The following is a 23344-nucleotide window of genomic DNA, read 5'->3' as shown; positions in this document are numbered from 1 at the left end:
TAAAAATTCAAAATGTGCAGCTGCCAAAAATATTGCTGTAATTGTGCTTATAAATCAATAATTTTATAGTGGGAATTATAAATTAAAATGCTGTCTTGTTTTAAGAAAAAAATATTTATTATATTATTATAGCATTTACGCTTTCCATTTAATAAATGTCGATAAGCTTGAATCGATTACAATCGAGATATCGATTGCAATAAAACCCACTTGTTAAAAATTTAAATTAGGGATTTTTAAAAATTGAACGTTGTTGCCCTGCCACTGTTTTGACTTTTTATTGTGTTATGGTGAGGTGTTTAATATGGCGAACGAGTTGACAAAGCTTTGACAGTTTATATTAATAAGTAAAGTTTGTTTTTACATGAATTTCTCATGACGATGTATACCCTACCGAATTTTTGTCGTGTGTGCCTCAAATATGATAAAAATCTCATAGATTTAGCACACATAGAAAACGAACCAGGCGAGGCATTGATGACTAAACTTCAACACTGTGTATCAGAAGTGGTGTGTATATTATTTATATAACTATTAATTATGCTGTTAAAGTTTGATAGTACGTTTGAAATGTAGCCGCAGATGAAAGAATTTGTCATCTTTGATGCTGTTTATTTTCTATGTATCTATATTGTAAATTTTTTAGTTAAAACTTTCAATTACAATACTAAAATAGTTGTGTTAACAAGTAGTTGTTGATTTTATCAATTCCAATAGGTTATTATTTATTATTTAATACAAACAAAGCGTTTGTTTCGTATATACATATAGAATACTTTAGACTGTATTCAAATTTACTTGTTTTGAACTTTTAAGCACTTTAAAAGTATAGCCAGATATACTATGATTCACCCCTTAATAATAAACAAATCTCAAAGTTGTAATTGTAGAGGTACATTAATAATAATGAATTATGAATCATATGAATAATAATTTAATCCAGAGCAATGTGAATTTTCTTAGTTTCACATTACAAAAGGAAGCTTAGAATGTAAACTCATAAATTAAAGGTACATTAATAGTCAAACATCAGTAGTTAAGCTTTTTAGCTTCAAAATAAAAGAAAACGGAATAATTGAGTTGGTCCTATTCACATAAATGAATTTAGCAGGCCACCACACCAACAGGTATATGGTGGTAATAAATAATATAGGTATATAACTTGTGTAATGTTTCCAACAAAATTGAGATAAACAATATATTTATAAATTAAATGTATATATATATATATATATATATATATATATATATATACATATTTAATTGTAATAATTGTTCAAAGATTGTTATTCTCCATTACGGAAACCCACATTGTGTATGTATGATCGTTTTTAATAGAAAATGAGGAACTGAAACACGATTTATGTGTGTTATTAAATTAGAATTCTTGGATATTTGCCAAAGAGGTTAAAAGTAAGTCACAAACTTTTTATGCTTTCCTATGCTGAAATACTAAAGTTTTTTGATCTCAGCCTCAAATTGTCCCAGTTTATCCTATAGTATGTTTAGAATACCAAGTTATTGTAATATAAATATCTGTTATTTTAAAGTTTAATAGTGTTATTCTTGTTTAAGATTTGATACAACATTCTGGCAGACAATTTTCAAACCAAATGGCACTAAAATTCATCTTGTTAGTCATGCAAAGAAAATATATCAATCGCTTTGTTATGTTTTGTTCATCCATTAATGAACATTAATTTCAATAAATTGTTCAGTGTATACCTGTCTGCTAATTACATAATAACTCACAATATTTTTAAAAAGCACTAAATGTTAACTATTGACTGGTTCGTTCAGTTTTGAAGTTTTATTATTGGTAATTATCCTTAATTTAGACTGTTCAACTGAGAAGTGCTCAACATATTTTTAATATGCAGTAAGTTTTAATTATAATGAACACACCAAGTGCTCAGTGAAACAATCTATTGAAATCATCTATTTTCATTAACTGAACGAAATCAAAAACATTTAACGAATTGAAAGCACGCACTTAACTGAACGGCAGTATGTGAAACTAATGATCTCAAAACGTGCTGCAAGACACATTTATAATAGATGGGCGGCCGTGTGATTTGAACGTGCGTTTAAACGCGCGTAAAAAGGTGTTACGTATGCCTTAAGTATAATTCATGTTGCTGTTAAGATGTGTTTTTCTAAACACACTTGTTATTTAAACACAGCCTTATGGGTGAATGTAGTGTATTCAATTTTATATTCCTCTTTAGTCTCAAAATGATTTCGGAATATAGGTGTAGGTTTTTGTGGATAAAGAAAAGTATTTTTGCATTTATTTATTTGTTTATATATGGGCATTACCCATTATTCTAGAAAATTTTTAAAATATGTAAATAGTTTAGTTCGGATTTAGTATTTTTAACTAAAATTATATAAAATAAAAGTTAAACAAAAAAATTCTTCTGAAATAAACAGAACAATCAAAGATAATAGAAAAAAATAGAAACTGTAAAACAAATTTTATTCTACTGATTAGTTCGGACCTTTAAAGCCTTTAGAAAATTATAATAACTGGTAAATATGTATATTTAATTCTGGTGAGCCATTTGCCAGATGAATTGGTCTAGAGTTATATATGAAATATCACCTACATTTATATGAAAGATATATCGATAAAATACATTAAATGATCTAGAATTTCTAACCAGAGCCACTATATTAATCCTGCTCAAAAGATACAGGTACAAACATTTGTCAAGATTGTTGGATATCAAAAACACTTTCATTCTGTATTTAGAAGATAAAAGACAGGAATCCGCACAGTTTAAAACACGTGGGAAAAGAAAGAAAATAACTGTTCCAGCGGGACAAAGTATTGCCTGTTCTAAAATTAGTTTAAAAGATCTAACTGAAGCATCTATTTTAACACCTAATTAAGCTGTTGAGTCAGAAATCGTAGATGATTCAGAGGAGGACATTGTTTTGGAAGACCATTTTCCACTAGGCAGGGATTCATCATATGATGAAATAAAAGAGCTACAAGAGATGGAAGAAGAAAGCGAATTTAATGAAAAACTCGCCTCAAATTCTCTTGGACCAAATATTTGTGAAAAAGTTTCTGAATTAGATTATGAATATGTTTTATTTTTCTATGAAGATCATGTTTACCCTGGAGTAATAACAGCAATAGAAAATGATGGAGTGATGATCAATGCCATAACGTTAAAGTTTTGGGAACAGAATATGGTATTCGTGGGACAATGTAATTGGCGCCATAAACCCTCTCAAAATCATTTCCAGACGAGGATTGTACATTGTTCCATAATGCGAAAGATTGTGGTGGGATTAGTTTCAAACTTTGTGTTTTTACTATTGTCATTATAATAAAGTTTGTTCATTTAAAATGTAGCAATGTTCTTTACTTTTGTGCTTCTTTTATAAATGTAGGTAGGTCTAAATTTAAAAAAACTAAGCCAATGAACATTTTTTTGCATTTAATTGGTGCAAAGTTTAAAATCCTATAGGATTACTATGCACAGCGAGCATTTCTTAGCCAAACTTAGAGTATACTTTACACCACTAATGAAACTAGGTTGTTCTCTTAATTATGCAATGTGCCCAAAAAATAGCTATATTACAACATGTTCAATAGATATTTATAATAAAAAAGTTTAGATCTTTCGAGTGACTATATCCACTCTAAGAAAATAAAACTAAAAAAATGGTGCTGCAAAGTAACACCGTTTTACGGTATATTATATGTATATATATACATTATGATGTATTAAACCATATATTTGTTTTAGGAATGGACCATATTCAAACCTTTATTGTGCCATCCCTGTGTCAAAAGACTGAATGTTGCATATAGTTTCAAGAAGCAATGCACCCACTCAGCGGGAGTGTTAAAAAACTATATAGAACTAGTAAAAGAATCTCAGAAGAAAAATGAATCTCAAAATGTACTAAAATCAGAGGCGGTGATTCCCCAAGCAGCGGCAGGAACTTTCATGCTGCTGCCAAACCAAAAATATGTTAAGATATTAGTGGGAGGACAAAACCAAGGAGCCAATACGTTCCAAAATGTATTTTTGAACCTCATACCTGCGAATGCACTGAATCCCTTGGTTAATTCACAATCAGAGACCAATGGAATCAAGACAACAGACACTAACCAGAATGTATTTTTGAATTTAAACAGCACATTCCAGAAATTTATTCCACTACAGACACCAGACCTTCAAATAACTAAAAAACCGCCAGAAGAATTGCAGAAACCTCCCAGTGTTAATGTCAATCAGATCTTGACTGAAACGAAAACAGAGGAGTTGAGTGTGGAGATAGACCCTACCATATTTGGACTAGAAGAAGATGAGGATAGTTGCGATCAAGAGGAGGCCAATGACTATGACGAGGTTATTTCTCAGGCTAAAATTCACTTGAAGGATTTGAAGGAGAATGGAGAAAAAGTTCAGAATGGCAAAGATGAATCAAAATATTATGTTCCTATATTACCTAAGTCTCAAGAAGATTTTTTCTCGTCAGGTAAGTAAATATTATTTTTTCTTTCTGTACCAGCTAGTTATTTGAATATAGTTGTACAGGGTGTTAGTAAATAACTGCGACAAACTTTAGGGGTTGATTCTACAGGAAAAAATAGTTTGCTATATAAATGTATGTCATGTTGAGTTGAGTCAGACTTATTTTATATATTTTTTTTTATTTTAGGTCAACATTTTCTGTTTGGTCCATCGTCAAATCAAGGAGGTTTCAGTTGCGAGTACTGCCAAAAGCCTTTCGCCAGTAAGAAGCTTCTCAAAACGCACATCAAACAGTTCCACTTAGGCAAACTACCTTTCAAATGCGAGTATTGCTATGGGGAGTTCACCACTAGAGCGGAGTATGATATGTGTGTGAAAACGCACAAGAATAAAGGGGAAGCTCATTGCGGGGCTCTTACGTTACAAGATTTCAAAAGTTCAGGTCCCTTGGGTGATATTCAATTGGCTGACCTCGCGGGAAATATAGAACCGACTGAGAACGGGGACTATCTTTGTGACGTATGTCAGAGGCCGTTCTGTAGTCCCACTGGCGTCCTAAGGCATAAAGTGCGCAAACACAATCAGAAGAATAAGAAAAAATACTTCATCAAAGGCATGAAGAACGCCAAGTGCGATATTTGCAACAGGGAGTTCTCCACACAGTCGTACATGCAACTACATCGGAAACTTCACCTTCGAGATGACGTCGGCTGTAAGTACAAAGTTTTCGGCAAAAGCAAATATGGCGACATCGATCAAACACAGCTGATGCACGAACGAACCAGATTCGACCATTCGAAAATAGAGAACCTGGACGTTACGCCTGATATCTTTACTGAAGATGACAGCAATGATGAGTCCAAGTATGATCCCTCAACAAGCACTGACAATAGATCGATGGATGGAACGGCAGACAAGATGGACGTCGAGGAGGATGACAATTTTACCGAGAACGAGACGGATGAGGACGACGAAGACGAGGAAATGGGGAAACAAGACTCGAATCCAGATGAAAATAATGTGATAGTAGAAAAAAAAGATGAAAATTTAAGTGATTGAATTGGTAAGTACTGTCATATATTGTACACACTTACACTTTCACATATTAAGCCTTATGATCGATCTAGATACAGGTATAGTCGAGTCCAACGATATTTCGTCCGTCGGCAAATTCAAACAGATAATATTTTTATGTTATGAAATTCGAGTAACCGATGTCCAGGGACGTATCGCGATATTGGTTGTTTCACAAATTTTTTGATACAAGTATTAAATCATAAAATAACAATGTGTAATGTGTATATTATAGTCAAAGAGCAGAAAATCTGATTTTGGAAAAACAAGCAAAACGTTATATCTCTTTGTTTTTTAAATGGTTAAAAGTGAAACGTAAAAAAAATTATCACTCTACCACCTTGTCGGAAAAAAATACTAGGTGATCAACGGCATCTTCTATAGGTCTTTTTAACGCTTCTCATTTGTTTCAGACACTTGTTATATGTCATACAATTTTAATATATCTACCTTATACGTCTTTGGTATGTACAGTTATTGGTATATACTATATACTAATAACGTATGACGAGATATATTAAACTTATACGACATATCACAAGTGCCTGAAACATATGAGAAGCGTTGAAAAGCCCTATTAGCGTTTAACGATGACGTACATAGACGAAACTGTGAAAAAGTATTTTACATTTAAGAAAATATTGTTTTAAACAAAGTTGGCAATTTATAATGAAAAACTGAGTTGTTTTAACTGAAATAATCATCATATTAGCGTACCTCGTCTAAAAGATTTCTCCTGCAGGCGAGCTCTCATCATCGTCACTATCTACCAGAATAATAATAAGTTGTCCACTGTTTGAAAATAATTGTCCTAGTCTTCTGTACTCATTTTCTACTTTCACTGCATGGTTTACTGCTTTTTTCCAGTCGGCACTTGTAATATCTGATAATTCATATCGAATTAAATCGACCACTTTCGCGTCAAATTTTGGAAAACTATTTTTCCTCCGAATCCGTTTTTTAACTTGTCCCCAAATAAGCTCGATAGGATTGAATATGCAAAAATAAGGTGTTAACCTTAAAACAGTATGGCCATGTTGTATTGCAAGAGTGTCCAGTCTATATTGTTTCTTATAAGTTTTAGTACGAAGCACTTCAAGTAACTTTTTATTATTATAGTTGTCTTCAAAATACAAATCATTATCTGAGAGGAAATCTTTTAGTTCCTGTTTTGAAGACGAATTGTTAGGAATTTTTTTGAGAAGCCTTGAGTGGTAGCTAACATTGTCCATAACTATCACACTGCCCAGTATTATATTGAGAAGTAGTGTATTTTTAAACCATTCTTCGAATATAGTAGAATTCATATTCTGCACTAATCTACACTACATTTTTTTATTTTTTTTTCTGCAAAGCATTAACCCATTTGGCACCCAACCATTTGCAAATAATCTAAACGCCAGTGTACTACCCTCTTACTTTCCATAATAGCCACCCGTTTATCAACGATTTTGTATTTGAACCCAAGTTTTTTCAGCCCTCTACGTAAGGGGGTTTTAGGGCAGCTTCTTCCCATCGCAACAGGCTTGGTGTAAGTAATATCAATTGTTGGTGTTACATTTTTTTTGTATTCCTAGTAAACCAAATTCCTTAAACATTTAGCAGTCACGATATTAATTTGTTTAGGTTTTCCAACATCCGATCTTGTTTGTCTCTTTTTAACACCACTTTTCACGATGTCGCGGATGGTAGAATACGGAATTCCTGTTAGAAAGTCCGTTTTTCTTATAATACTGCCTTTACAACTATTTTCAGGATCATATTGAAGATTTTTGTAAACGTTCATACAAATTCTCTTAGATCGTTCATTCAAAACAATCCTTTTCTTTGGAAGTCTCAACACTTTTCTACAGTTACAGTCCCAGCGTCATTGTTTTTTGTATCACTTACACTTAAAAGATTGTTGACTACTACACTTTCTCTACTACTACTTGGGTTTTCTTGCTCCCATGTATGAAAAACTGTTGGTGATTTTTCCCATGGTCTAAACATTTTCTTTATACACAAATAGACAGTTTCAAAAAAACAAACAAAAAAAATACTACAATTATTATAACTAGTCACAACAAAATTTCAACACAACTCAAAATTAAAAGTCCAGTCCTTTAGATACGGCACATGCCGTTATTTTTACAACCGCATTACTCATCGTAAATCAATCAGTTTAAAACTTGAAAATTGATACTTGGGCATTAGTACAGTTAAAATTTTTAGACGATTATATTTAGACGAAATATTAAGCAATATTGAAACTTTTTTCTACTTTTAAGGACAAAAAAGCAAGTTCATTAGCGGAACATAATTCAAAATTATTCTGCACGTTATATTTGAAGCATTATTTGGTTAAAACATCTCATTTTTGGTGGTAAAACATATTAAATGCGTATGTTAATTTGTCTGGACTAAAGGTGTTAATAGATGGTCTGGAAGTTTGTTTGTTTTGTTTGAATTTGCCGACGGACGATAGATAGGTGGTGTTAACTATGCATATTCAATTATTTCCATCAATGTGTCCCCCACATTCTCGTCTTCGATTTCTAATTCATTTCTGTCCAAATTTTTTTGACGTTTTTTTGTAGAAATTTCTTCGTTTGATGGTTCACCACTGCTATCGGGAATATATTCATCAGAAGAACATTTATCTTCAAATATTTCCTGCTCATCTTCATCAGATAGGACCTCCTATAATACAACAATATTAGAATACTTTTCCCACATATACAATATTGTGAATTTATTGCTTGCCATAAAGCTTCTAATCGGTTTAGCTCCTTCTCGTAGCTCATCACCAGATACAGTAAACAAACGATATTGCACTGATATATTTACTACTGACAAATTCATTGCAACTATCGAAGTAGTACAGTTATCCCTCCCATTTCGTTTACATGTCTGATTATTCGACCTTGTACTGTTAAAACAATAAGCAGCCACATTGGCTTCACGCGGCCGTTAGAACTACATCTTTGTTTTATGGTTGCGAGTAGCACATGTGGCTTCTCTTCAAAATATGCAAAAAAACGTACCGTTTACTGAATAATATGACCAAAACTTAAAAGTATTTAAAACTTAAAGGATTTGTGCACAAAAAACATAATGGCCAGAGGGATCATTTTTTTACATACCATTGTGGCAGCCAAGGTGTTAACTAAGGCATAGTATTGTGAAAAAATAGTAAGATTCTCTAGTTATTTCTATATGTTCATAATCGAGAACAAATTAATATTTGGTTATATTTGAAAAGTAACTTACACGATACTAACTATTTCTTGTATTTTCTTTCTTTCAGAGCTTTTTGTATCGTTAATATTAAGAGGTATATATCAGTATCGCCGGTTCGGATTTGCCCGAACGTGAGAACCTTCTATCCCTCGATTTGATGGAAGGCACAACAATAATTGACATGTCTATCATTAGTGTTCTGCAAGAACAAAAAAATCTTTAACCATATGCTCAATAACGTATAAATTTTCCTACAAGTGAATAGACTCTTTATTGTGATGTTTAAGATAGACTGTCGATTGCTTTGACCAGTTTTAAAAACCGTAATTGCTTTAAGTATCGTTTAAAGTGATTCCCAAGCGTAGAAGTGAATTATTTTGTGAATTATCACAGATATGTCTCAATTAAAACGTACAACCTGTTTTGTTGAGTCTTTCCATATGCCAAAGTGATAGTTTTTTAGAATTTGGATTAACGAAAATGTTTAAAAAGTAAAGATTTTTCATTAGATATAGATGTGAACGGGGTCTACTACGTTCATGCACAAATATAGTAAATGTTTTCTAATAAAATATGCATATTTTCTATAAACTAACGTTTACTTACATACATTTCCAGAAATGCTTACAATACTATATATACTTGATTCCGTACTTATATCGCCCTTTGAAGTTCTTCACTTTCAGTTACACACTTTGAGCCATTTTGAATATCTAACACAATGTCTTTTATGGCATCAAAATTATTAGCATAGAAAATTGCTGCTATAATCCATGTTACCCATTTTGTAATTACGGCTTTGGATGTAAGCTTACACTTGATAATTTTTCTTCATAGATTTGCACGCGTAAGGGTGCTTTTGAAAATACTTTTTTAACTTTTGAATTTAATTTATTGACTAAATCAAATTCACTTCAAGCAGAAAAATAGCTTTAACTCGGGGAAACACATTATCCAGCATTTTTTTTTTAAATTGTAGATTAAATTTGAATCGGTGAGTGAAAAACGATGTAACTCCAAAATCATGCATTTGAGATAATCTGAAAAAACTGTTTATTTTAAAAAGTATACATTACACAAGAAATATGTACATTGCAAGTTTGAAGACAATCAAATTCTTTAAACGAATGTAAAGAAAAAATTTATTTTTGTTTTTAAACGACATGCGCGCCCAAACGTCACTTGGAGTTATACCGTTTTTCCACTCAACATTAAAAATGCGTTGAAATATTTACGTTATTAATAAAATAAAACAACAAATTTGAATAACGTGTATTATTTGTAAGAAATTTGGCCATATAAGTTTTTAGAACGTAAAAGCATTATCATTTTTGAAAGGACCTAAAAGAAATGGTACTTATTGGTCTTCCTGAGTCGCCTCAGCGTCAACATTGGTGCTTTCCCATGACATAATGTGATAATAAAATTCCAAAACTTCTCCTGTCATGTATCACATTACATTTTTAAGATTATCAGTTTTTTTTATATTGATTGGTAATGTTTTAGTGTATGCAGGAGTGGTTGGTAAAATTTGGGTTGCTTTAGGTTTGATTAACTTGAAATTGCTTGTGATGAATCCGCCAACATAATTGCTAGTTGTGACGTACCCTGGTGTAGAACTATCATAAGTAAATTGCCTGTAATGTTATGTTATAAATTTATCTTTTGTTCCATCGGAAGACTGAGTGATTTTTTTGTAGTGGTTCGGCCACCAATTTTTGTAGACAATTATGTCTTTATGACATATTGTTGAAATCGTAAACGGCTTTATCTTCTGGAAGATATATTCTATCGTATTTTCTTAAAAACTCTCACTCTCACTTTCACTCTCTTCAAAGTTCCAGTCCCTGTCACACGGCAAAAAAGAGTGACCACGCAATGGGAAGTAGTGAAAAATTTTACGAAACAGCTTTGAAGCTGCAAGAGCTAATAAATATCTGACTACAGTGTTGTTCCGGTTTTGGCCCGGACAACTATCAGAAAATATGTGGAGCTCTTGAATCTCTCCTGGCATTTTCTGTACATAATCATTAACAAACGTACATATACAAAATTTTCTTTAAAAATTTTTAAACAAAATTCATATTTTACTGTTCTTGTCAAGTCTGGGTGTAGTTTTATAAATAGATTATACATAATCTTAACGTTTAAGGTAGAATCAAGATAGGTGATGACTTTTGAACTGTAGTGAGATGTTTTTTGAGGAAACGATTCAATATGATGGTGAATTTTTGCAAGAACCTCAGGCCGTAATGTATCTGGTCGATTATTATATTTACCACGTAGATCTCTAGAGAACTTTGAGAAACAAACAATCTATTTAGCCGTTGTAGTCTAGAGTTCGAGATCGAATGCAGATTAAGAAAGTTTTACATACGTGTTGCCTTTCCAAAGTATTTCGTATGTAATATGAAAACGTGACTTCTCGAGTTTTTTCCCCAGCTTCTCTCTTTGGTCGCTTCCTAGTTACACGCCTACATTCCATTAATCCTTGCGAATAGACATCTTGTTCGTCTTTTGAACTTTTCTCATTTTCTCATATAGTCTTTAAAACAGCACCTTTTTCATCCATCGTAAGCTTTAACATGCATTTATTTTTACATCTGAAAAAAAACTTGAGGTATAGTAGACTCACTTTAAATAATTGGGTTTCAATTAAATACATGCTGGCATATCTAGAAGTTTTTTTGTTATATTGGTACAACTTTTGGACGTGTTTATGAAACCAAACCTTCTGCCCGATAATAAGAATAAACACAAGTTTAGGAATATTTACATTTTCTGTCGAATGCCAAAAGTACCCGAATTTAAAGTGTTTTTTTCTCTACAAACCAATATTATTAAAAAATAATATTATACTTACGTGCAGTCTGGACGGCCATTTTGTTAACTACTTTTCCAGTTGCAGTTGTGTATTGAAGTCCAAGAAGACGAGCATTCTTTCTTTCATTTTTCTTCCAAGTTTCTGGACACCTTCGTTTCCTCTTATTTTGTAGTCCCTCCGTATCAGAATTTTCACTGCTAGACATTTTAAATTTCCCAAATACTGATAAAACGTTAAATTATCACAAGCTGCTTACACTGCAACGATCAAGCCTAAATACTGAATAATAATAATCAGGTGACTGCAGCCGATGATGCGCGATACGCAATAGTGAGTGGAAGAACGATAGGAGTTGTATCGTTATTCCACTCAATGCCAAATTGTACCTCGCTTTTAAAGCGTATGCTTAACGGATATTGTACGGTTCTTCGACTCAGCAGATAGATCGATAGTTAAAAAGCAATTTGGCTATCTTCGCGTGAAATGTCAATTTTTGGAATTATATCGTTTTCCCACTCACCGATTCATTTAAATTTAATATATATCAAACGCTTGAAAAACACTTACCACGATGCGAATTTTACTTTAAACAAATGTTTGTCGGAAACTGACAAAATAATTAGACCCTTAAAAGTAGGTAGGTACCTACGACTTGCTACGCTAATAAAATATTATTTTTCTTTGAAACCCATAATTATTAAATTCAGGTAGTAATGGATAAGTCCAGGTAGATAATGAGCGATCGATAATGAGCTCGTTCATATCTAAGTTATAAAATTCCTACTAAGAGAGGAAAATTTGAAACTTTTATATAATTTATTTTTAAAGTATGCAAAATAAATGGTGTTTAGCTTAAATATGCAATGTTGTTTAAAATGAGTAAAAATATGCATATTTATGTATTTATTCAGCATATATTCCGCTCTCTAGTTATTTTCGCCCTTATGGTACAAAAATATAGAAAAAAAATATAGACGAACGCCCAAAAAGTGCTTTAGTTTCGATAAATCCATAACTCACTGGCTACCAGGCAACTTTATTCGTAATAAAACTCTGCACTGCAAACTTTTGCAAGTAAATTTTTTTGATTGAAGTGGTGGAGCATGTAAATATGTAGATAAGAAAAACAAACAAATAAAAAAATCATCAATCAACGTTACAACATCCAAAACAACCAATATACTGATATCTATTCTGTAGAAACCAAACCAAACCCAAAAACAAACAAGAGAGATCAAAGAATTTCGTCTATAAAATACCCTGTGGATGCAACAATTTCTTCTTCTTTTCATATAGGCATGACTCATGTCTGTTTTTCAATGTGCTTCCAGTAAGTTGTCGTTCCATCGTTTTCATGGCCTTCCTACTGATCGTTTTTGGAGAACCGTCTATTGCCGTCTTTACTACTCTATTTGTTTTCATTCGGCTTATATGATCGTTTTATTCTATTCTTCTATTTCTTACCCAGTTCGTGATGTTCTCCACCTTGCATCTACCTACCTCTGTCCCATAGTGTCTTACCATCAATTTTCCTAAATGTTTTCACCTCTGCTGTTTCTAACATCCTTTTTGTGCTCTCTGTGTAGGTCTTGTTTCTGCCGCGTATGTCATTATTGGTCTGATGACTGTTTTGTAAATTCTGCCTTTCGTTTCCTTCCCGATATTTTTATTTCTCCATATTGTTTTATTTAGGCAACCTGCGGCTCTATTTGCTCTATTCACTTGATCTTCCACTTAGTTTCGACCTTTCCGTAGCTAGATAATGTGATGCCTAGATATTTAAACTCCATCACTTGTTCTATTATCTGACCTTCCAGCTCCAATTTACATCTTAGTAAATTTACTGTATTATGATACGATGTATATGATACGATGCGGACGATACGGTCATATTTGCAAGTGACATGGAAGATCTACAGTACATAATATAACATGTATACAATGCATGTGAAAGGTATAGACTGCAAGTGAATCTCAAGAAAACGAAATCAATGATATTCTCAAAAAAACCACAAAATGAAGATAACCTGATCATCAATAATACAACGATCGAAAGAGTCATATAAATATAAATATTTAGGAACGTGGCTAACCAAAGATGGAGATCAAACAAAAGAAATCAGATCTAGAATAGAAATGGCAAGAAACGCGTTCATAAAATTGAAGAACTTACTTTGCAACCGTAACCTTAATCTAGAGATCCGCACAAGAATGCTACATTGTTACGTTTTTTCTACTTTACTATACGGCATGAAAGCGTGGACAATAAAACAGTCTGAAATCAAAAAATTAAACTCCTTTAAGATGTGGTGCTACAGGAGAATCCACAGAATATCGTGGACTGAAAAAGTAACTAATATAGAGGTGTTACAAAGAATGAAGAAAGAATGTGAAGTTATAAAAACTGTTAAAATTAGAAAGATTCAATATCTGGGTCATATAATGAGGGGCGAGAAGTACGTATTACTTAGATTAATTATGCAAGAGAAGATAAAAGGGAAGAGAAACCCAGGACGACGCAAAATATCCTGGCTAAGAAATTTGAGAGAGTGGTTCGGTTGCAGCTCATTAGAATTATTCAGAAGCACGGCCAATAAAATTAAGATAGCGATGATGATTTCCAACCTCCGATAGGAGAAGGAACCTGAAGAAGAAGAAATTTACTGTTGTAACCATGCATTTTGCCTTTTTTGGGGAAATTAACATTGGCGGTTATATTAAATTGGTGCGGCATACGTTGTAAATCTAATTTTTATATGGGAGAAACCTCAAGACCACTAAGACTTCAGAACCTTTTCAATACGTTGTAACACAGATTTTTAATTAGAAAAAATATTTGAAAAATGGCAGAGGATTTTTTCCAAGAATCGCCATTTTGTTTATAATCAAAATTAATAGTTCGGATACATGTCATTTTTTGCTGCAAAGATCACAGCATATTATGTCAAAAACGGAAATCGAAATATCTAAACTGAGCTAAGACATCGTGAGTTAAATATAAAATTTCATTAAAAGTATAAAATCTAATTTTTTTCTTGTTTCTTGTTTATTTACATGTTTCGCCACCTCAATCAAAAAATTGTACTAGGAAAAGTTGTGCAGATTTGTATTCCGAACTTTTTGGTACCAAATTTGCTCGGTAACCAGCGAGTTATAGATCATAGTCATATTTTTCTAGGTTTGCCACTCGCCTATAATACATACATGTCAGCCAATGTGTGTGAAGTTTCCAACTGAATACTAAAATTAGTTATTTGCAATGAGTTATATACAAGGAAACGAGTCTATCTATGAAAGAGACTAAGTTTGTACGGACTACATACCTACGGTGTGTACTATATCAGTGTGGCTCGTGTTTTGATCCATTATTAAAATAATTATGCTTGGTTTACCTCTAATGAAGCTCTTGAAACGATAAATCATAGGGTAGATCTCATACAACTATTGCCAAAAATCGATACGAATGTTTTAAAGTATCTTTATTTATCAATTTGTTAAGGAGGCCGTCAAACTGTTCTTTAACTACAAATATAAAACAGCCTGAATTGATTAGATTGTGTCAATAAACAAGTTAACCAATCAAATCAAGTTTTTTTCGCCAATTTTTACAACTTAGTACGCATGGGTTATAAAAGTATTTTTTCTACGGCATTCTTTTTTTTTATTAAATAATATAAATTAACTGTCAGTTTTTTTTATTTATATATAGATGTTTGGAAAGACTCGGCAAGATACTATCACAGGGTTTACTCAGACTAAAAACTTTGTACATATATTTAGTTTCTAAAAACGTTTAAAAGTTTTAAAAGTATTTTTTTTTTTTAGAAAAATTAATAAAGTTTCCAGTAATTTTTGGCGATAATTCGTTATATCGCCAGTATAGTTATAACTGCGAGATATGTGTTGAAAATTTGATATTTTTGTACCTAGTATGTTAAGTTGTAAATGTTAAAAGATTTTCGATGTTCGAGTCGAAAAAGGACGAAACGATGGTTAGAGATCAAAACGACCAAACATTGCGGGGGATGAATCTTTTATTCGGGGGTGGTAACAATTTAATATTACTCAATGAAACTAATTGTAATAGGTTCAGTGTGTTAAATTTTAAAAGTTGAGATCTTCGAATGATACTCGTTTTTTATCATAATGCGGTTTATTTTTCTATACCTTAACCTTATCCTCATGTTAAATTCTTTATAATGTTTGAGTATCTCCCTATTGACCTACTTTCGCAACCTAACTTATTCCATATCTGCCGCTACTTTCTTTTGCTCTTATGATTAATTTTCAGACGGATGTGCCTTTAAATTACTTTTTTTGTTTTTTTTTTAATTGCCGTCTTGCCGGACTCCAGTAGAAGCCTAAGAAGGTATCCATTAAATTCTGACAGACAGCGGTGGGGGAAATCTTTTTTAGACAACCAATGTCACGGAGCGAGCCAACCTGGCATCTTCCAGCCGAATATGACACTAGGTCAGAAGATTCCAGGATAGTGCCGGATTAACCATGTTCTGGTAAAACCCTAACCACCGTTCCACAGTAGTGATCTTACCATCCAATATATAAAAAAAAATTCATATGTTAACCGACACCTTAAAATAAAAAGAACTATATTACAATAGGGAAACTTACAACTAACCATACCCATCACCGTAAATCATAAAAAAAGTTTAAGAACTGCCTATTACCAAAATAAAATATAAGAACGAAAGTATTTCCATGAGGCCATAAACTCATTTTCATACTTACCGGTTCTTGGCTCTCGAGAAAAAAGAAACAAGATTTCAAATCCCCGGTTCAATTTCTTCCTCCTCTGTCCTTCTGCTCCTTCTTCTTTATCACCACAGAGATCAGACAGTGCACTTCTCTCCATTCTCTCTCTCCTCTCATCATTATGTTAACCATGTTTCTCTCATCCTGCCTGAAACCCATTCGCCTCTCGAAGTCTGCCCACCTCTGGCAGTTGAAAAGATGGGCGGGAGTGGCCGGTACCCTACAAACAGTACATTCCGCCGAGGCAGATTTGCCTATTCTATTTGTGAAGGTGCTAAACCTTCCATGTCCGGTCAGGAAGTAGTCCAATTTTCTGAACTTACATTTCCACTACGGCCTCAGATCGGGAATGAGCTTCTTCGACCACCTTGCCTTTTCGCTATCATTTGCCCATTCTCTCTGCCACTCCTCTATCGTTATCTCTCTCTCTCTCTTCCTCATCTATATTTTCATCTATCCTCTTCGCATACACCCTCCCTCGCTCTTTATCGATCGCTATCACCGCCCCAATGACATACAGAGACTCGTTTGAGACCGTCCTGTAGGCTCTAGATACCCTGAGGAACATTCGCCTATGCGAAGTCTCCATCAGCTTGGCTTATTTCGTAGTGTTCAGCACTCTGCACCACACGGGGGCAGCGTAGGTCACCGACTGGAAAACTCCATTTAGCACCCTTCTTTTGGTGCTACCCAGGTCTACAATGTTCGGAAATAGCCGTACCAACGCCTCCAGACTTCGGTTCGCCTTATCTATCGTCTTTTGGACGTGTAGTCCGAACCTCAGTCCTTTATATGGCCAGTTAACCGATTTGACGAGTACAAACTCAGCCCCTTCCACTATAAAGCGAAGAGAGGATTTGTTCCAGCTACCTTTGAGAACTACCACCTCAGTTTTCTGACTAGCCTTCACTCGCCTGACTCGCCTTCACAACTATTGCGAATCATCGACATAAGCTACAATAGTGCATCCCCTTGGCATCTGTACCTCTCTCAGCATCCCATCCTACATGACATTCCACAGGGTGGGACCTAGCACGGAACACGAGTAGGAAAACGATCAGTAGGAAGACCACGAAAACGATGGAACAACAACTTACTGGAGACACATTGAAAAACAGACAGTCATGTCTACATAAAGAAGAAGAAGAATTTACCTTTTTTTCATTAGATGACAAACGGTAAAAATAAATGTTTTTGTTTCAGACAAAATTGTTTTTATGATGGTGAAAAATTAACTGCCCACAAATTAAAATTAAAAAATGTACAACAAACTTTACACTAATACATACAATTTTTCCAAACCAAGGAACAAACTTTCAACAACATCAAAAACCTTCCTGTTTTTGTTTATATTTCTGGTTATCAGTGTTGCCATGTGGATAAACATAATCCAAAAAATAAAACAGCTGATCAGGTTCAGTTGAGAGGAAAGTTTGAATGAAATAACAAGCTTGAATTGTGGTGAGGATCTATATGAGCAGCACTGATCACATGAACCTTTCTCTTATTCTAACTACAGTGATAGCCCCCGTTTCAAGATTTTTTTGCTAATAAGAACTTCTCTGTTTATCAAGAGTAATATACCATTAGATTCAGAAAACTGTTTAGAAAAATAAAATAGAATAAAAAAAACGAAAAAAAGTTTTTTCCAGGGGTACCTTGTCCCCGTAAACACTATATTTTTTACTTGTTCCTTAAAGTACATTCATTTTTGAATATCTAAACTGTTACCAACCCTTTAAATATTTATCTTTTTTATAAAACAATATTAACTTTCAATAATTTCACAATGATTCGAATTTTTTTAATTAATAATCCAGTAAAATAAGGCAAAAAAGGGGGCAAACCTCGGAATGAAAGATAATAAGCTGAAAATTTGCATACGTCTTTATTTTGATGGTATAAAACTTACCTCAAAAGTCTCATATAATCACGTGTCCGCGACTTAAGATATTAAAGGTTAAAGGTCACGAAAATGAGTTTTCTGCAAATATCTCGTTTCCCTTACACTTTATGACATTTAAGGTGGTAAGAAAAATTGTAGAATGGAAAATTCTCTTCAATTTTTGTCTCCAGTACTTTTATGTACCTTCAACCCTTCTTAAGATAGAGCGCAAAGAGTGGGGGACCGCTTACCTGTGTATACGGTAACGCGAAGTCAGCCAGTAGGATTCAATAAATAATAAGTTATATTATTATTATTCACTTAAAATACTATTATTATCATTAAATTTTTATTTATTATTTAATAAACTATATTTATAGATATTAATTATAAAATATATATTTTTTATCTTAAGAAGGGTTGAAGGTACATAAAAGTACTTGAGACAAAAATTGAAGAGAATTTTCCATTCTACAATTTTTCTTACCACCTTAAATGTCATAAAGTGTAAGGGAAACGAGATATTTGCAGAAAACTCATTTTCGTGACCTTTGACCTTAAATATCTTAAGTCGCGGACACGTGATTGTATGAGACTTTTGAGGTAAGTTTTATACCATCAAAATAAAGACGTATGCAAATTTTCAGCTTATTTTCTTTCATTCCGAGGTTGCATCCTTATTTTACCGGACTATAATACGATATTATTTTATGTATTTCATTTTAAATCTATTTTGTCGAATTTTTTGTACAGAACGCTGTATTAAATCTTAAATATCTACAATTTCTTATATTTTATAAGGTCAATACAGTATTTTTAGAATTTTTGGTGTAAAATACGATATTACAGATGCAAGCAATAATTGTTAGTAGACTTAGAGTACAGAAAAATAACATTTGAGACAAAATCTAAAAAATTATCGAAATAATGGAATCTCATATAAAATATCAAATGTGGCAACATTGTATTTTTGGAATTTTAATCCTTCAGAGTCTATTTTTGTATGAAAACTGTGTGACTACAAGAGATTTGTTGTTTTCGCTTGTCGATATACCTTTTGGTACATTTTGAGGTGATAATCGAATACAGTATGACCAAAATTATGATTTTGTGTTTTTCAGAATGTTATTTTTTTGTATAAATAATATACAATTGTTCGGATAAGTTCCTTCCTCTCTTAATTTTTGTTAAAACCCTTAAAATTAAAATGGAACTATTTTTTTACCATTCGCAGTTACAATTTCTCGACACGGCAATTAATGATACCAACTCAGCTAATTTAGAACTATTGTCTTTTAAAAGTGCCTCAAAATTGAATTTTGCATGAAAACATACACTATTTTTAGTATGGAATTGCGTCAAATGCCATTTTAAACTCGAAAATCAAAGTGTTTGTTATTTTCTAAATCGACAATTATTTAATAGTGGCAATTGTAGCGTGAATGATATTGTTAAATCAAGCAATACTAATTTTTGGACACGGTGTTTGACAATAACTGAAAAGTTGATCTGGAATCGACTTCGAAACAATTGCTAAACATAACGATGAATCTGTGCATTGTCCAAAATTTTACTTATTTCTCGTTGACGTCGAAACATGTAATGGAACAGGAGACAATCTCAAAAATGACTTGTTTTAAAGCTAATTTAAATATAAATTTACTTTGTACGCCAATGATTATGTGCCGAATTATTCCCAACACATGGTAAGACCAAAGTATACAAACGCATTCGTTAAAGAATCATTGTATATATATATTTTTTTTTTCATACAGCAACTCTTGTGTTGGAAAACATTTTTCTAATATCAAAAGCATTCTTCATATCAAGTCCCTACAAAATAAAAATCCATTCAACTTCTTTAACTCGTCTGAACAATTCGTTTTCTTGAGGTATGCAAAGGAGGCATCCGTGACCACCATGACTTCCTCATTCGACTCAAATGTCTACCCGGCGAGTGACTTTTTCAAGTTTGGAAACAAAAAAAGTTACCCGGGGCCACATCTGAAGAATACATTGGATGGGTCACCAGTTTGAAACCCAATTCGACGAATTCCGCTGTGTCAACGGTGGAGGTGTAAGCCGGTGCGTATTCATGGTGGAAGAGCAATTTTTCTTCGCAAAATGGGGTTGTTTTGGCAATTCAGCGTCTAATCGGTCAAATATGGGCAAAATTCGGCATAGTAGAGCCCTGTGACTACTTTGTTATTCTACTTCTTCTGCTTGCTTCTACTTTTCGGTCGATAGGACAGTCTTCGCCTTCTTCGGAGCACGTTCGCCGGGTGAAGTCCACTGTTTTTGATGTGCACCACTGGATCCATGTTTCGTCGACGGTCACGAAACCACGCAGAAACTCTTTCGGATTGCGCTCAAACAGCGTAAAATACTGCTCTGAAGTGGTCTCACGGTTGAATTTGTTGTCCGGAGTGAGCAAACGCGGCAACCATCGCGCCGAGACCTTTCTCATGCCCAAAATTTCAAGCAGGGAATGACCCACGCGGTCTTTTGACATACCTACTGTCTCCACTATCTGACGCACCTTCAATGGGCGGTCTGTTAATATGAGATCATGGATTTTACCTCGTTATCATTCGTGGTAGCGGGTTTCAGTGCACTTGCCCGTGGCTTATCAAAAACAGACCTCTGCCACGTTGAATCTCGTTCAACCAATTTTTGACGGTCGCCATCGAAGGAGAAGACTCACCGTACACAGCATCCAAGCGCTTTTTGATTTCGCTACTTGATTTCAAAAAAACAGGTATTGACGACAAGGACATTCGAATTGTGGCAAACCTATACTGGGGTCAAACAGCAAGAGCAAAAATTGGCAACGAACTCACTGAAAGTGTGCAGATCAAACGGGGTGTCCGTCAGGGGTGTATATTATCCCCACTCCTATTCAATATTTATTCCGAAGAAATATTTAACAAATGTATGGAAAATGCAAATGAGGGCATAAAAATAAAAGGCGAGTTAACGAACAATATAAGATATGCCGACGACACGGTGATCCTTGCCAGTACCATAGACGAATTACAGCAGGTAATGGAAAGAGTTTATTCAGTTAGTGAGGAATACGGCCTGAGCCTCAACTTTAAGAAGACAAAGTGGATGCTGATAAGCAGGAAGCAACAGCCTGCTCGACAGTTACGGATAAGTAACATACTAATTGACCATGTAGAATCTTATGTGTACCTTGGCACCAACGTAAATGCAAAATGGGAACAGGCCACAGAAATTAAGGCGAGAATAGAACGAGCTAGAGTAGCATTTAGCAATATGAAAAAGCTCCGCATAAGCAGGGATTTGTCTCTTCCCCTAAAACTACGTCTAGTTAAATGCTACATTTTTCCGATCTTACTGTATGGTGTGGAGGCCTGGACGCTGACGGAGACGCTCACGAGAAAACTAGAAGCATTCGAAATGTGGGTGTACCGACGCATTCTTCGTATATCCTGGACCGAACATGTCACCAACATAGAGGTAATACAAAGAATCGGAAAGGAGAAAGAAATCGTGAATACAATTAAACAAAGAAAGCTTGAATATCTAGGCCACATATTGAGAAACGATAAGTACCGTCTACTGCAATTGATTATCCAGGGAAAAATAGACAGTAAGCGAGGGCCAGGCAGGAGAAGACACTCGTGGCTCCAAAATCTGAGGAAGTGGTTCGGGCTCACATCGGTCGAACTATTCAGAAGCGCCGCAAACAAGATCAGAATTGCCATGTTAATAGCCAACGTTCGCAACGGACAGGGCACTTGACGAAGAAGAAGACTTGATTTCACTTCCAAAATCAAGAATCAAATCACCGACCGATATTGCTCTTTGTCTACGAGATTGTACTACAGTGAATAGTGAATTTCTCTTGCGATAGAGGCGCTATCGGGTTGTGAGACTAAGTACTTATGGGACCACCGTCGTATTATGGCACAAAACTTGTGATCAATTGTATATTTTGCTTCGTATGCCAGTGATTGTGTGGAAAAAACATTCTTCGGTTATTGTTTTATTATCTATTATTGTGAACAAAAATCAGTAGACAGAGTAAACAATATGTCGACTATATATTTCGTTTCGTATGCCAATAATTCAAGGAGGAAAAATTCTTTTGTTATCACAAGAAACCTTCACACCTTTTTTATATGTCTGTTTAGTGACATATTTCACTGGAGAGGCGAATATTATTATGTTGCTTCAACAGCTAAAATTTGTGTTGAAAAATATTACTCTGGTATTCGAATTCATTCGAGAGATATCCTCACCACTTAAGATATAATTAATCATTTAGGTTGAATCTTTGAACATATTGTTAAGAATCCGACAGATCCTTGAAATCATGTCTTGTCTGTCTCTGTAAGAAGAACCTTACAAATACTCACATCTCTCTAGTGTATTTTTAGTTGCCTATCTTACAGACGATGATCTGCTGAAAATCAAGTAAATTCCATGTCGTATGACAAGCTAAAAATTGGGTGGAGAAACATTGCTGACTTTAGGAGTCATTCCAGAGAAATTATGTCATTACAAGGAACTTAACTAATAGCTATATCTCTCTGGTATGTCTCTTTATTAGCGTATATGACTGGCAATAATCTGGAAATAAAGTGAACATTTTTTTTTTTAATTTCAGTCTACTTACGACTGTAAATATTGTGCGGAAAATCCTTTGTACAAATGGTACGAGGAAGGAGTTCCTTCTACGTTTCTTAGATTCTTTTAATTTCGTTTTAACCGATATTTTTACGCACCATGATTAAAAAAAAATAATTTTTGCGTTTGTCTTCAGTTCTACATTACTTTTTAAGATCTAAATTAAGATTTTTTTATATTATATTGTATAACCGTAGAATAAGTTTATTAAGAACATTGATTTTATATATATATTTCTACCCTGACTGTATTTTTTTTTTTCAATTGTAAATATACATTGCTTTTCTACTTACGACTTAAGTGCTTAGTTCATGACTGACAAGCCCAAAATTGACAATTTGCACTTTTAAGTAAGTAATAAAAACGTTTTTTACGTCAAGAAAAATCTGTGTTTTATTTTCCTATTATTTT

The 23344-nt window shown here is 33.7% G+C and overlaps 2 protein-coding genes across 7 annotated transcripts in view; one reads left to right on the top strand and one right to left on the bottom strand.

Moving 5' to 3' along the window:
• The window catches only part of LUBEL (Linear Ubiquitin E3 ligase), a 78652-nt gene that overhangs the window by 38276 nt on the left and 17032 nt on the right, over positions 1–23344 (bottom strand). The gene's annotated exons all lie outside the window — the stretch shown is intronic.
• LOC140446373 (uncharacterized) lies at positions 248–23307 on the top strand. Of its 3 annotated transcripts, none has more exons than XM_072538922.1 (4): positions 248–510; positions 3765–4503; positions 4687–5562; positions 15977–23307. In XM_072538922.1, the coding sequence occupies exons 1-3, from the start codon at positions 376–378 to the stop codon at positions 5556–5558; spliced, it is 1746 nt and encodes a 581-aa protein (XP_072395023.1). In that variant the 5' UTR covers positions 248–375; the 3' UTR covers positions 5559–5562; positions 15977–23307. The 3 variants fall into 3 exon arrangements, with proteins under 3 accessions (XP_072395023.1, XP_072395019.1, XP_072395017.1); XM_072538918.1 differs by having other exon boundaries at positions 15974–23307; XM_072538916.1 differs by lacking the exon at positions 15977–23307 and adding an exon at positions 8863–15684 and having other exon boundaries at positions 250–510.

The sequence above is a fragment of the Diabrotica undecimpunctata genome, chromosome 1 (genome assembly GCF_040954645.1).
Source record: "Diabrotica undecimpunctata isolate CICGRU chromosome 1, icDiaUnde3, whole genome shotgun sequence".
In the NCBI taxonomy this organism is placed as follows: domain Eukaryota; kingdom Metazoa; phylum Arthropoda; class Insecta; order Coleoptera; family Chrysomelidae; genus Diabrotica; species Diabrotica undecimpunctata.
This window is presented reverse-complemented; position numbering and strand designations above follow the sequence as displayed.

Coding starts and splice junctions, on each gene's coding strand:
- LOC140446373 (XM_072538922.1), top strand. CDS start 376: ATGACGATGTATACCCTACCGAATTTTTGTCGTGTGTGCCTCAAATAT. Junction 511..3,764: donor AACACTGTGTATCAGAAGTG/GTGTGTATATTA, acceptor TATTTGTTTTAG/GAATGGACCATATTCAAACC. Junction 4,504..4,686: donor AGAAGATTTTTTCTCGTCAG/GTAAGTAAATAT, acceptor TTTTTATTTTAG/GTCAACATTTTCTGTTTGGT.